General features: G+C 48.4%; 1 protein-coding gene across 3 annotated transcripts in view; it reads left to right on the forward strand.

Annotated features, from left to right (window-relative positions):
• Vwce (von Willebrand factor C and EGF domains) overlaps positions 1-13,414 on the forward strand; it is a 30,752-nt gene extending 17,338 nt beyond the window's left edge. The window contains exons 12-20 of one of the 3 annotated variants that reach the window (XM_034521503.2): positions 865-950; positions 2,046-2,163; positions 3,131-3,216; positions 4,365-4,461; positions 5,971-6,053; positions 7,086-7,176; positions 7,253-7,335; positions 7,640-7,703; positions 11,641-13,414. In XM_034521503.2, coding sequence (XP_034377394.1) covers positions 865-950; positions 2,046-2,163; positions 3,131-3,216; positions 4,365-4,461; positions 5,971-6,053; positions 7,086-7,176; positions 7,253-7,335; positions 7,640-7,703; positions 11,641-12,248 — 1,316 coding nt within the window. In that variant the 3' untranslated portion in view covers positions 12,249-13,414. The remainder of the gene's footprint in view (positions 1-864; positions 951-2,045; positions 2,164-3,130; positions 3,217-4,364; positions 4,462-5,970; positions 6,054-7,085; positions 7,177-7,252; positions 7,336-7,639; positions 7,704-11,640) is intronic. The other 2 variants (XM_076917265.1, XM_076917268.1) reach the window with 2 other exon arrangements.
• The last annotated feature ends 1,078 nt before the right edge of the window (positions 13,415-14,492 follow it).

Below are 14,492 nucleotides of genomic sequence, written 5' to 3' on the forward strand. Positions count from 1 at the left end.
AGCTAGGGATACAGGCTCAAGTTATTGAGACATTACATTTTTTTTCCTTTTCTTGTTGGTTTTTCCAGGCAGGATTTCTCCATGTAACCTTGGTTGTCCTTCACTCTGTAGACCAGGCTGGCCTTGAACTCACAGAGATCCACCTGCCTCTGCCTCCCAAAAGCTGGAATTGAAGGTGTGTGTCACTACCGTCCGGCTGTTATTTTTTTTTATTTTTTGTCTTGTTTTTGTTTTGGGGAGGGGGGGGGGACAGGCTCTTACTATGTAACTCTGGCTGTCCTGGAACTCACTATGTAGACCAGGTTGGCCTCAAACTCAGAATTCTACCTGCCTCCACCTCCCTAGTGCTGGGACAAGAGGCAGGAGATATGATGTTGGGCTTTGGTTGTTTTTGTTTGTTTCTTTCTTTCATTTTCTCTTCCTACAGTCAGGGTGAAACCCGTGAGGTGTGAACTGTCAGCTCCCTTGCACAGTGAAGGGCAGTAGTTTCAAGAGAGTTGTGTATTTTGCCCCAATCAGCTCTGAGATCTATAGCTGGGACTTGAACCCAAGACAGCCTGACTAGATAGACACTTTTCCAGACTTTGGGGCTGGTTTTACACTAATGATTCTTTGTCCAGTGTCTGGCACAGCTCCTCTTGAAATTCTTACTCTGTAGCTATCGGAGCTCCCTCTGCCTCTTTGGGTAAGGATCTCTTTTGAAGGATTTAGGTAGTAACTTGTGTGGGGTCTGGGATTTGGAGGTTGACAAGCACTCTGACTTCTTGCAAGGGGCAGCTACCCCACCCCTCCCTGACCATCTGCCCACTCTTCTAGTTGCTCCATCTGGAAAGCCCTGAGCCCTTCTGCCTTTGTCTCCTGCAGGGAGATGCTATTTCCATGGTCGGTGGTACACGGACGGGGCTGTGTTCAGTGGGGGTGGTGACGACTGTACCACCTGTGTCTGCCAGGTAGGGTGTGAGGTTCCTGTACCTGCTGACTCAGTGGGAGATGGGAAAAAAGTTGGGGGGCAGCATAGGAATTTACCCAGGATGCTTTGCTGTATAGAAGATAACCTGCTGTGTAGCCAAAGGGAGAGATTGAAGTCGTAGTCCCATGCCTTACCACAGTCTCCATGAGGTCCACCGTTCATCTTCAGCTCTGTATTGGCAGAGCACCTACTGTGATCTGGAAACACACATCCTCAGCCCAGAAGAGCACCAGTCCCCTCTGACTGGCAGCCTATGGCCTAGGTGGGCATGGCTGGGCATGGGATCCTCATGCCTTATTGGGAGGAGAGAGGGATACCCAGTGGAGACCTGATGGGTGAAATTCTGAGGGTGCTGTGCCCTCTTGGAGTCTTGGAGAAGACTGGAAGAAGGTGGGCTTTTCTGGAATGTGTCTTGGGAGGGATCCCCGGGGAGCAGGCTGGGAGAGGTGGTCGTTATACAGTAATTTACTAGCTTGAGTGTCCTCAGGAGAAATGGGAAGTAGAAGAGGGCAGAGAGGATGCTGGGAAGACATCTTTTCAGCTCATCCCATGGTCCACTCTGTGCTGTGGAGAGTGCTAGTTTAGAGGAAGGAGCTGAGCTCTCACAGCTGTGCCTCAGACATGTCTGGGCATAAGGGGCCAAGTACTCTTGCTGTCTCAGGAGGGTATCTGTGACTGACAGGTGGGAAGGGCTCTCAGACAGCAGACACTGTGGACCAGGCCAAGCTGCTAAGGCTTGGAGTGGTGGGTGGCATGATGAGGTTGATGTCTGGCAGTTTCCTATCTGTGGAGCAGAGCAGATTAGAGGGATGGGAGTGGAGGGTGGTAAGAGAGAGTCTCGATAGAACTAGGTTTAAGGGGTGGATGAGAGGTGGTAGAGACCCAGCTAGGACAGGAGGAACACCCCAGGACCTTCTTTCAGCTCTCTGAGAGGACTCACCCTTCTCTGCTCCTCTGTATCCTGGTCATTTGTCACTTTTACTTGAGGGTTTGGAGGATAGCTTTTTCTTCAGCCCTCAGTGGTCCAGGATTGGGGAGCCACCTTCACTGATCCATGTTCTTGCCTCTCTTCCAGAATGGGGAGGTAGAGTGTTCCTTCACACCATGTCCAGAACTGGACTGTCCTCGAGAGGAGTGGTTGCTGGGCCCAGGACAGTGCTGTTTTACCTGTCGGGAGCCCACACCTACCACAGGTGAGGTCCAGCTGTGTGGTCCCCAGCACAGGGCTCAAGTGAGCTTGGACTGATGGTGTGTGTGTGTTGGTGATATGAGCATATGTATTTTTATATAGCATTGTTGTGTGAGTTGTGATGATATAAGTGTGTAAGTTTGTGCGTGTCCTCGCTTCAAAGGGTACTTTATATGAGTGTACTTGTAGGTGTGTATAGCTAGCTGTATATGCCTTTAAAAGTGTTGGTGTATGAATGACATCTGTGTATGAGTGTGCCTATGTTTTATGTGATACACACTGCATGTCTGTGTGCTTGTGCCAGTTCCCTGCGATGTATGTGTAATTTGATGCATAGGTTTTTGTACAAGTGAATGCCTGTGTTTGATTGTGTGTGTGCAACTCTGTGGTCTGTGGGTGTTTATTTGTGAGTGTGCCTGTGTGTGTGTGATGTATGTATGTGTGTATCCATTTGTAATATATTGCAAATATACATTGTATTTTGTGTATGTCTGTGGGCTTTGTCTTGTCAGTATAAGTTTGTGTATACCTAAGTATGTGACTGCATATCGGTCATTTTGGAGGGACTGTGTGTGTTTGTCTGTTTACTTTGTGTAAAAGCTTGCATACATTTATTTTTTGAGCTGGAGCTCACTGTATAGCACTGGCTGGCCCGGAACTCACTATGTAGATGAAGTTGGACTCTACAGAGATCCCCCTGCCTCTCTCTGCCTCCTGAGTGTTGGGATGAAGTCTGCACACATTTTAAGCATGCACTTGTTTGTGTGGTTTGTGCGGTGTGTATGTCTGTGAGCTTGGGGTTTCATCTTTAGAAGTGCAGTGCTGTGGTTGGAGGGTGCATTCCTGACTGTCGTGGGTTTTGTTTGCTTCTTTGTTTGTGTGCTGTTGTGGGTCCATTGAACATGCCTTGCTACTGAGCTACATCCTGGATCTCGGCCAAGCATCTTTTCCTTTGCTATCTCTCCTGCCAGGCTGCTCTCTGGACGACAACGGGGTTGAGTTTCCAATTGGACAGATCTGGTCGCCTGGTGATCCCTGTGAGTTATGCGTCTGCCAGGTGAATGACAACCTGCTCGCCTTCAGCTGCTTTACTGGGCTGTCCCATCTGCCTCCCTTAGAGGCAGGGCCACTGGCAGCCTGGCCTCAGTCTCCCTCCTAGGCAGGGTTGGGACCCACTTGTTCTGCTTTCAGTGGGTGACTGAGAACAGTAGAGTGTGGTGACAGCCTTAGATACCCTGGGTGACTCTGCTCAGGCAGGGAGCTGCTGCCATGAGGGTCTGCTTCAGGGGCCTTAGGAGGCCTCTGAGAGGGTGGCCTGGCTAGCTCAGGGAGCTGGTGTGACTTTTCTGTGCCATATGATGTTTCATCTTGACCTGCACTGTCATAGCTAAATAAGAGTGTGTGTTTAAAAGTCAAATACGGATTCTTATTAAGAAAGTGAACAATGCTTCCCTTTCCACTCTGAGTATTTGGGTCCCTGAGGGCTGTATTTATCCACATAAAGCAGGGCGGGGGAGGGATATCATTAGGAACCCCCTGTCAGTATGCAGGATCTCCAGACCCCACATCTTAATCTCTAGATGACTGGGGTTTAGGGGACTTTGTGAGAAGCCAGCTTGAGCATGTTCGCTGCAGGGGGATGGGAGAGTAAGAGCTACCCTCTGCTGATCCCCACCTTCGTGACTGATCCTGGCACTCACTTTACAAGAAAGTAAAATAAGAGGCCATAAACGTTCGAATTCTTAAGAAGAGTGGGGAGAAAGAGAAGGAAACCTCATATGGCATTTTGGTCTGAAATAGGCATTTCCGGTGGAATAGTTTTCTATAAAAATAGGATTTTATTGTTCTCCATAGGTTTGGGGTGAGCCAGGCTTTCAGGGAAATGCTGAGAAGAATGTGGAGGGGGTGATGGTATGGCCTTGGCTTCTGCTGAGGGATAGGACAGGAAGCAGACAAGGCAAAAAAACCTAGCTCTGACTTCCCTCTCTAGAGATAGGTAGAAACTTCCTGAGGATTCTATCACCTGTGCTAAGCAGCTGGTCTTCATTGTCATGGGGGAGGGGTGGGAAGGACCTGCCACATCACAGCCTCATCCTGGCATCCTTGAGGGCAAGCCTCAGACAGCAGGCGGGCATTGTCTTTCCTGTGGTGTGGAGCAGCAGGCCCTGCTGTCCCAAGTCTTGGTGAAGTTTTTTCTTCCTTTAGGCAGATGGCTCCGTGAGCTGTAAGAGGACAGACTGCGTGGACTCTTGCCCTCACCCCATCCGGATCCCTGGACAGTGCTGTCCTGACTGCTCAGCAGGTAACCAGGGCCCACTTCACCCTCTGAGGCCATTTTCAGGGCTCCTGGAGTCCCTGCCTGCCTTGCCTCAGGCCCCTCCGCACTGAGCACCACTGGAATCTCATCTCACTCACTCTCCCAGAAACCTGTGCACCACCCACAGCTCAGAGAAGTTAAGTGGCTGGCCTGAGGCAGGGCCTTGATGTTAGACTCACATATGCAAATCCAGAGGTCACAGTTTTCAAGGGGTGACATAGAAACCAGACTGGAAAACTGGGCCAGTGAGAGGAAGCACAAATAAGGCTAGGTCTTTTTCTGGTAACTTAAAAATTAAGTTTGAGCTGGCCAGTGGTGGCGCACGCCTTTAATCCCAGCACTTGGGAGGCAGAGGCAGGCGGATTTCTGAGTTCGAGGCCAGCTTGGTCTACAGAGTGAGTTCCAGAACAGCCAGGGCTACACAGAGAAACTCTGTCTCAAAAAAACCAACAACAACAACAACAAAAAAGGAATCTTTAAAAATTAAGTTTGTCATAGAAAAGCCATAAAGCCATACATTAAAAAAAAAAAAAAAAGCCCATCTCTGTTTTTGACACGCACAGCTTTTGATAAATGTGTGTTATGAGCATTCTGTTATTTAAAAAATCTTTTCATAAGGGCTGGGCTTGTTGGCACATGCCTGAAACCCCAGGACTTGGGAGAAAGAGGCAGGAGGATTAAGCTTGGGACAGATAGCAAGACTTAGTCTCAAAAAATAAGATGAGATAAAATCAACTGTATTATGTTGAAGGCTGTGCAGTAGGAGAGCGTTTTCTTAGAGTGCATGAGACTCTGGGTGCCATCCCTGGCTATCCAAGTACAGACAAACAACAAAACAGGTAAAATCAATGTTAAAATATTTTTCTACTGTGTCACCTGATTTTATTTTATATATATATAAAATATATATAAAGCTATTCTGGAATTCCATGCTCCTGCCTCAGCTCTTGAATATTGGAATTCACAGGCTTGTGCCACCATGTGCTTTTGTACTTATCAGTATGTAAACAATTTCATCAAAGTGGTCTCATTTACACAGAGTCTTTGGGGACATCAGGGATGGGGATATGAGCCATGGCAGGGGCCAGAGCAGAGGTGGTGATGGTGGGGGGGTGGGGTGGGACTGGTCTGGACAGACAGAGTTTGTTGTTGGCTGACTAGAGAGGGACAGAAACCTTGTGTGTCCTCCAGCACAACCTTGAGCCTCATGGGCCATCTGCCTGTCCTGCCCCCAAGATCCTCAGTGACACCCCACCCCATGGTATGAAGACATGGAAGCAAGACTCTGCAATGTCCTTGCTCAATCCAGCCACAGAAAGCAGCTAGCACCCATTCCAGGGATGCTTATTGCTTGCCTAACCTCTGAGCTGCCTGGGGAGGTGCTGGGCCTGACCTTTGCTATCTAGATAAACTTTCAACCTTTGTCCTGGCCAGGCACCTGGCCACTACCAGCCACCCTTCTGGCTGCTGCTCATCACATGCTCTGTTTGGCAGGCTGCACCTACACAGGCAGAATCTTCTACAACAATGAGACCTTCCCGTCAGTGCTTGACCCCTGTCTGAGCTGCATCTGCCTGGTATGCACCACCCAACCTGACTCCAATCCCCAGTATTAGCTCTTGAACTCCAGAGAAGGGTCACCCTGGTCCTGATGGAAACCATCTCCCTGCTGCTTGTCTAGCAGGATTCTTTAGCCAGGATCAGGGAATCATTTGGAAATGCTGGCTGGTTCAGTATCCCTGATTCTGGGTTGCCTGAACTCAATGAATCTCACCAGGTCTCATGAGAGAACTAGCCAGCAGAGTCCAAGTCATATGCTCCTGACTTCATGGCTAATTCAAGGCTAGGCCCTGAGCCTTAGTATACATGCTCCTGGATTTACACTTGCACCCCAGAGCCAACCCACTACTCAGTCCAAAAAGAGCATACTGAATTTTCAGATTTGGAAAATGAAGGATGAAGTCTCATTGCTTATCATGCTGATAGGAGCTGCTGTGTATAGTGGCAGTGTGTCTCTGGGGTGTCAGTGAGCCTCAGTCCCAGTTATGTGTGAAAAAGGACAGAGTCAACACATGGATTGAGAAATTCAGGGTAAACATCTCTTTGGCCTCTGAGTGATCTGTTTCCCACTGGCTCTGTATATTCTCAGTCACATGCTTTGGGAAATGATGCTTCTGAGTCCTTTTTCCTCAGTTTGTTCCTTCCTTCCTTCCTTCCTTCCTTCCTTCCTTCCTTCCTTCCTTCCTTCCTTTCTTCCTTCCTTTCTTCTATTTTTTTCTTAATGATGCTGGAGATGGAATCTAGGGGGGTATACCACTAAGTTATACCTTAGCTCTCTTCCTCGTTTTTTGCTGCTGAGTTTTTCTGGATAATTCTACATTTGTTCAATGGGCCACTATTGTCAGGTGACCTCTTGGATAAAGTCAGTCCTTGTTCTTGAAGGCTTGGATGGTCCCTAACTGAGAAAGTGTCACCCCTCTATCCCCATCCCACCATGGATGGCCAGTGCTGCTGTCTAGATGGGTCTGCTTTGCTGTGTGCCCCGTGCCTTCCCTAGCATCGTACTAGCTGTCCTCAGTGAGGGGCCATGTGTGCTCTATGTCCCACAGCTGGGCTCGGTGGCCTGTTCACCTGTGGACTGTCCCATCACCTGTACCTACCCCTTCCACCCGGATGGCGAGTGCTGCCCTGTATGCCATGGTGAGTGGGAGAAGCCACCCGTGCCTAAGTCTCCCAGGTGAACCTGGGTCTCATCGTCCCGTCTCTGTCTCTGTAGACTGTAACTTTGAAGGGAGAAAGGTGGTGAATGGTCAGGTGTTCACCTTGGATGATGAGCCTTGTACCCGGTGCACCTGCCAGGTAAGCTGGCCCGAGGGTCTGGGGCTGCCTGCTAGGCCTGCATGTCACACATGGGACCGTGGGCTAATCTGCCCATCTTTCTGCTGTTCATGTTTCATAAACTGTCAAAGTACCTTTGTTTCTGGCCACCCATCCCTCTGTGGAAGTCCAGACGAAGGTGTCTTGCTGGCTGGCATTGTTTGGGCCTCTACCCAACAACACTTTTCCATGTGTCCCACTACTGGCACAAGAGGCCCTAGAGAGCTCTGCTACTGGTCGCTGGGATGCCCTGGGTTTCTTCATGGGTGTCTTTCTGCTTCTTCAGCTAGGAGAGGTGAGCTGTGAGATGGTCCCCTGCCAGCCTGTCTGTACTGACCCCTCCTGCCCAGGTAAGCAAGCCCTGATCCTGAGCTTTCCTTGTCATCTTCCACTGCAAAACTTATCAGAAACATAGGCCTTAGACGGACTTCCAGGGAGCCCAGCCTTAGACAGAGTTGCCGAAGGTCACACAGGTGTGGTGGGCTACTAGTTTTGAACTGTTTATTAGGAAATAACACAATGTGTTGTGTTGCCTGACCCCCCCCCCCCCTTTTTTTGTCTATGTGTGTGGCTATAGATCAAGTTCAGACTCCTGAACCAGAGGCTAGGCTAGTGCTGTGCCTTGAACCATCTCCAGCCTCCACCATTCCTCACCCCTCTCTTGAGACAGGAGTTTTTTGTTGCCAAGTCTGCTGTAAACTCTTGATTTAAGCAATCCTCCTGCTTCAGCCTTGCAAGTACTGAGACTACAGGCATGTGCCACCAGACTTGGCTAGTCCACATGGTTCTTTGTTGCACGGTTGCAAACAGGACCCAGTGATCTGTTGTATAGTTCTGAAGTCTCCATGTGGACCACAGCTGGTTGTGCAGGAAAGTTCCCCTTTATCTGTGAGACCTCAATGTGTCTGAAACTGTGGATGGAACTGAACCCTGTTTGATAGCACTGTCCAACCAACAACAGAGGGGTTCCTAGCTGACTGACTGGTAACACAGACATATGGATGGTACTGGACAAAGCATGAGTCATAGCCTGGGCAGGACAGGATGGGATGGGGTATATGCCATTATGCCACTCATAATGGTACACAATTTAACATATGAGTTGTTTATTTCTGAAAACAGCAATTGATCATGGTAACTGAAGTGGCAGAAAACAAAATGTCGGTTAAGGGGGAACTACCCTCTTCTCTTGGGCTGATTTTCCTACCTCAAGCTCCCTTCCTATGTCCCTCCCTCCTCCCTTCTTTCCTTCCTTGTATTTCTATCTCCCTGGGCCACCTTTCTTCCCTTTCTCCATGTCTCTTTCCCTTCCTTCCGTATCCCTGTAGTGTGCCTCCTATGGAAAAGCCTGGGGCAACTTTTATTTTTTCATATCTTGTGGGCTGTGTCAGGATGGCTTCAAAACTGTTTAGAATTCTAATTTTTCCAGTTTACTTAATGCATAGATGTGTTTTCTTTATATGCTTTCAACATTCAGAAAGATGATGGATTTCCCCACTAGCTTATGGCCAATATTGCTTCTTGGGAAGTGTCTGTTTTACATCTTTGGCCTTTCAAGGTCTGCTCTGGGGACGTATAGGGCTGGGAGCAGTGCTGGGGACCACTGGGGACTTAGAGGATCATGCTTCCTTTTACCCACCACAGGGTCCTCTACAATGGATAGATATTATGCCCTCAGGTCTCCAGAAACTGTCACCAGCACAGCCAACAGCCACTAAGCCTGTAACACTCACTGAGCAACTCAGCCAGCATGCTTGGGCTCAAGGGCTGTATCTCTGCTTTCCAGATGGGGTCGTAGAGCCTGGGGGGAGGGGAGTTTCTAATTAGTGGTACCAGACCCTCTCTTTCCTTATCCTTTGCTCTGTGGCACTCCTTCACGTGTGAAAACTAAGACCCAAAGTGGACACATGCTGAGCCAACCTCTTTTCCCAGAAGCACTGTCTCAGCTCTGCTCACCACACCCTATTTCCCGCCCCCCCCCCTCGCCCCGACTCATAGCTTTCTGTAAAAGGAATACCACCAGGCTGGAGAGATGGCTCAGTAGTGGTCAAGAGCACTGGCCGCTCTTTTAGAGGTCCTGAGTTCAATTCCTAGCAACCACACAGCGGCTCACAACCATCTAAATAGGATCTGATGCCTTCTTCTGGCATGCTGGTCTATATGCAGATCGACCACTTATACAATAAATAAATAAATAAATAAATAAATAAATAAATGGAATACCACTGTTTCATCTAAAGAGAATGGGAATTGCTTCCATTGGTGGTGGCGGTGATGTTGCACCCTTTAATCCCAAACTCAAAAAACTACCACCACTGCCCAAACCCAGAAGGGGCGGGTGAGCTAAGACACTGGCTTCAAAGCTTGATGATATAAGTGTGGTCTTCAGAACATACAACACATAAGGGTGTGGTTCACAGGGGGAAACAGAAGCTAAGAACAGAGAAGAGCTGGTGGAAAGGAAGAAGAAACGAACATTAGGAAAGGGTGGGGGATGGGGTAGATGCCCTCCCCTCTGGCATCTTGAAATTTGTCCTCTGATTTCCACAAGTATGTTGTGGCACACACACACACACGCACAATGTAATAAAAATAATTCTCTCAGACACAATTCATATACCACTAAGTTACTAAGTTCACATATTTAAAGCACACTCACAGCGGCATCTACCACCCCCGTGATCCTTTCCTAATGTTCGTTTCTCCTTCACTTTCCACTAGCTCTTCTCTTTGTGCTCAGCTTCTGTTCCCCCTGTGAACCAGACCCTTACAATGTGAGAGGTGGTAGGCTGGGACTGGGGGATTGCACCTAGTTCACCATACTTGTCTTGTGTGCACAAAGCCCTGGACCAGTCCCCAGCACCACAGAAATTAGGTGTAGTGATGCTTGCCTATAGTCCTAGAGCAGGAGGATCTAAAAGGTCAAGTCTGCTGGGAGGTACAAGCCTTTAATCCCAGCAGGCAAGCAGAGCTCTGTGAGTTCAAGCTCAGCCTGGTCAACATACTGAGTTCTGCAGGGACTCTGGCCAGCTTGAGTATAGCAAGCATGGCTCTGGCAGGCTTCCTCTTTCTTCTCAAGTCCCTCTGTCTTGCTGAAAACCATTAGATTACATTTCTAAAGCTAGCCACCAAGGTCTATTCCCTTATTTGGCCAAGTCCTCCTCCTGAGGTTGACTACCAAGGTCCAGCTATCAAAGTAGTGAAGTTCAGCAATCAAAAGCCCCCTTTGGCCCACCTAATTAACATGCCCGATTAAAGTTAAACACTCTATCCTAACATGGGTTTCCCATTTCCCTTTATGAACAGTCATTTTCCTATATGCTAAGTCTGTCTCCTCTCTAACCAGAGGCAGTCCATTGTCCTCCAGGACAAATACCTTTTCCCTCTCTCCCATGTTCTCTTCTCTCCTTTCCTCATCCTCTATCTCCTGTCTTTGTCTCTTGTTGCCTGCCCACTGTTCCTCTTGGGCTAATAAATCTCCTTTGTGCTAAGAACTTGGTCTTGGGGTCCTGAGCCAAAAAATCTTCCTTTCAAGTTCAAGCCAAGGTTACATAGAGAGATCATGTCTCAAAAAAAAAAAAAAAAAAAAAAAAAGAAAGAAAGAAAGAAAGAAAAAAAAGTCAAGTCATTCTTGGCTATCCAGTGAGTTTGAGGTTAGCCTAAATCATATGGAATACTGATTTGTTTTTTTTTCTTAATAGATTGTATATTTTTGGATAGTGTTAGGGTGGACAGCAAAATTGAATGGAACATACAGTGTTCCTCTGTTTTCTGACTCCACACATTCATCTCTCCCACTTGCAAGATGCCACGGTGGAGTGATTACATCTGTGGTTATTGGTGCACCCGCAGTGACCTGTCATTGATGCCCACTGGCCTGAGGGTTTAGGCTAAGCCATCCTGTGCAGTCCTGCTTCTGGCTCTCAGTCTGCTAGGACGCCCATTTGGCAAGTAGGAAGACAGAGGCCCAGCACTGACTCTTTCCGTGTCCTTTGCTCCCGGGCACTCCTCTGTGTGGAGAAACTAAGACCCAAGAGGAGACATGCTGAGCCATGTGCTTTCCAAAAGTCACACTACAAGTTCCTGTGAGGGCTGCTTTGGTGAACTGCCCTCTTCCATTCGTGGTCTCTTTTCAGCCTTCTATCCATGGAGGTTGGAGGCAGCTCACAGTGGTGCTCACCAGATGTGCGGAGTTCCCTCTGAGGACAGAGTATGGTGTCTATCCCCAGAATGGTTCATTTCAACTAGGGGGAACCCTCATGACTCTGTTTTCCCACCTCTGTTCAGATTCCCTGTTTCCTCTAGAAGAAAAGCAGCAACCTTCCCCTCATGGAGATCTTGCCAAAGCTGCACGGAACCCCCGTGGAGACACTGAAGTCCCTGTCAACTGTAGCTCCTGCCCAGGGCCTCCATCAGCATCACCTGCACGGCCCATGTTCCAGCTCCTGCAGCGGCTTTTAAGAACAAACCTGTCTAATGGACAGTCTGCATCCCCAGGCCCTCCAGTAGCCCAGACCTCATCTGCACTCCTGTTGGAGCCAGATGACACATCCTTTGGGAAGCCTGGAGCCTCCCAGCCCCCTGAGCCTTCAGCAGGGTCACCTGCCTCTCCTGGACCACCCACTCTACTTCCAGCCATTCCAGGGACTCCTTCATCACCGGTCACTCCAAAAAGCTCTTCTTCTGTCTCTGGAGCTCGGATGGCATTCCAGTGGCCTCTGTCTGCTGCCTCCTTGACTGAGGCAGAAACACCTTCAGTGACAGATGCTGACCTCTCAGAGACCCTCACCACCGCCTTGAGGCCTCAAAGACTCTCTTCAGCTCTCCTGGATACGCCCAAGCCTGTTCCCCAACAGTCCACAACTGACACCTCAAAGGAGGACTCTATCATCTGAGTGGATCACAATTCCTGGGACATGCCAGATAGGAGTCTCTGCTGATGGCCTAGTATGTGTGTGACCGCAGGGGTAAAATTGGTGGGGTGGGCAGAGAAGACCTTAAAATAAGATGGCCCATCTATAAATCAAGGAGAGAGGCACCAGAAGAAATAACCCAAACACCCCCCGGCTTTGGACTTTTAGTCTCCAGAATTGTGAGAGTGCATGTTTCTGTTTGTCCCCCACCCTTGTCTGTGTTGGTTCCAGTGGCCCTGGCACACTAAGTCAGCAGTGCCCATCCTCACTTAGGCGGAGCCATGCCAAGGGTGGTCCTGTCAGGGCACACCCTTGACACTGACGTCATATAACATCCATCCTAGAAATGTTTTTGGAGTTGTCCGTCATTACGCTTTGTTTTCAACACTGATTTCATGTAATATTCATCTCAGGATGTGTTCAGAGCATGTGTTATGTCCCTAATTTAAACATGGGGCTACTAAACCTCTCTCTTCATAAGCTCACAGTCCAAGTGCTCAGAAGATAAGTGCACCTTAGTGTGAAGTAAAGATGTCAGAGGCCAGTGAAGGTGGGGGCAGGGGCAGGGGCAGGGGCAGGTGAGGGAGGGCCAAAGTTTGTTCCCTATTGTTTTCTGTGTAGCCAATACTTACCACTTTTACAGCAGTAGATGCCTTCCCCTTTCTAATTCCCTGCTTTTAGAATCTGGGTTGGGGTGGGGGTTGTTATATGTAGATTCCCTGGGAAAATCATTACAGTCAACAAATAATTTATAGCTAATAAATAAGTAAATAAATATATTTGTCACAGTGGGATTAATAGGTCTAAGGGCAGGGAGGTTATAGGACAGTAGCTTTGTGTTGCTAAGTAACTGCTCAAGTGGAAGTAGGTAAGACAAGATACAGTGGTACCTGGGCAAGTGTTTGTGTGTAGTACCCACAGTGGCCAGCAGGTGTCAGCACTCAGTGATCCACACCTATGGCTGTTTCTATGAAAAGCAATTCAATCCAGAAAGAATTCAGCAAATGTAAGGTCTCCTTCTATTAGAGATCTTTATCTTTTGTAAAGTAATGTTAATTAGGGCATGGTGGCTCATACATGCAATTGTAGAACTGAGGATGCTGAGGTTGGATGATCAGGAGTTCAAGGCCATCCTGGGCTACATGATATTGTATCTGGAAAAACAAAAGACTGCATGTAATGATGCATACCTTTATTGCCTAGGTTGGGAGGCAGAAGCAGGCTGATCTCTATGAGTACTAGGCCAGCCTGGTCTACATAGTGAGTTCCAGCAGAGCCAGGGTTCTATAGAGAGAACCTGTCTCAACCCCCCGCCCCCAACAAACACCCCTCCCCCCAAACAACACCCAAAGCCAAAGATGTTTAACTTCCTCCATTATCTTAGGTTGGCCACTGATGGGGGCAGGCATGATGACTAAGAAAAGTAGAATAAAAGTCCCCAGGAGAACTGTCTTCTCTGGACCCCCTGCTGTATACCAAGCGTCACTGTCTGTTTTCTGGTTTTAAATAGCAATAGTTCATTCATGCTACCTGATTCATTCACCATCTTCACAGAAGAATAGAGGATAACAACTCTTTTCCTGTGATGAACACCTGCTGTCATGGTGAGGACACTGGAAGTGGGAAATGGGGCGAAGGACAGAAGATCTCTGGGATCGTCATAGGGAGGCAGGACACGGGACTGGGTGACCCTTTGGGTTGTCCTTTCAGAACTTGTAGCCTCTTTGTACACTGTGTGTGGTCTGGAGGCCCTTCCCCTCCCCACCTCAATATCTTCCAGTGTCATCCCCCTTGGTTTTTGTTAAGTTTCCCCTATACCCGTTCCTTGATCTGTCTCTGTGACTCAAAGGCAAGCTCCCAGGGAGGCCTCTACCCAGGGTACACCGCAGGCCTGACGTGTAGATGCCCCTTGACTATGGACTGCATGAGCTGATGCTGCAGCAGCTGCTTTTGCAGTGTGAAGAAACGGTCTCTGCTTGTGACTTTGCTCTTCTTGCTCCTTCTGTTCTCTGCCCATCCCGGGCCTGTGGGAAAAGCTATCCCAAACCCAACATACCCTCTTTTGTTTTAAAAAGATTTAGGTGTTTTTCCTGCATCCAGAACTGTTTTTAATTATACTTTAAGCATCTTTCTGAGTGAGGAGAGGGAGAGATACTGGAAGAGTCAGCGCAAGCCTTCTTATCTGTCTAGAACATCCTATACTTTATGGTTAATATCTACTGTTAG

The sequence above is a fragment of the Arvicanthis niloticus genome, chromosome 1 (genome assembly GCF_011762505.2).
Source record: "Arvicanthis niloticus isolate mArvNil1 chromosome 1, mArvNil1.pat.X, whole genome shotgun sequence".
In the NCBI taxonomy this organism is placed as follows: domain Eukaryota; kingdom Metazoa; phylum Chordata; class Mammalia; order Rodentia; family Muridae; genus Arvicanthis; species Arvicanthis niloticus.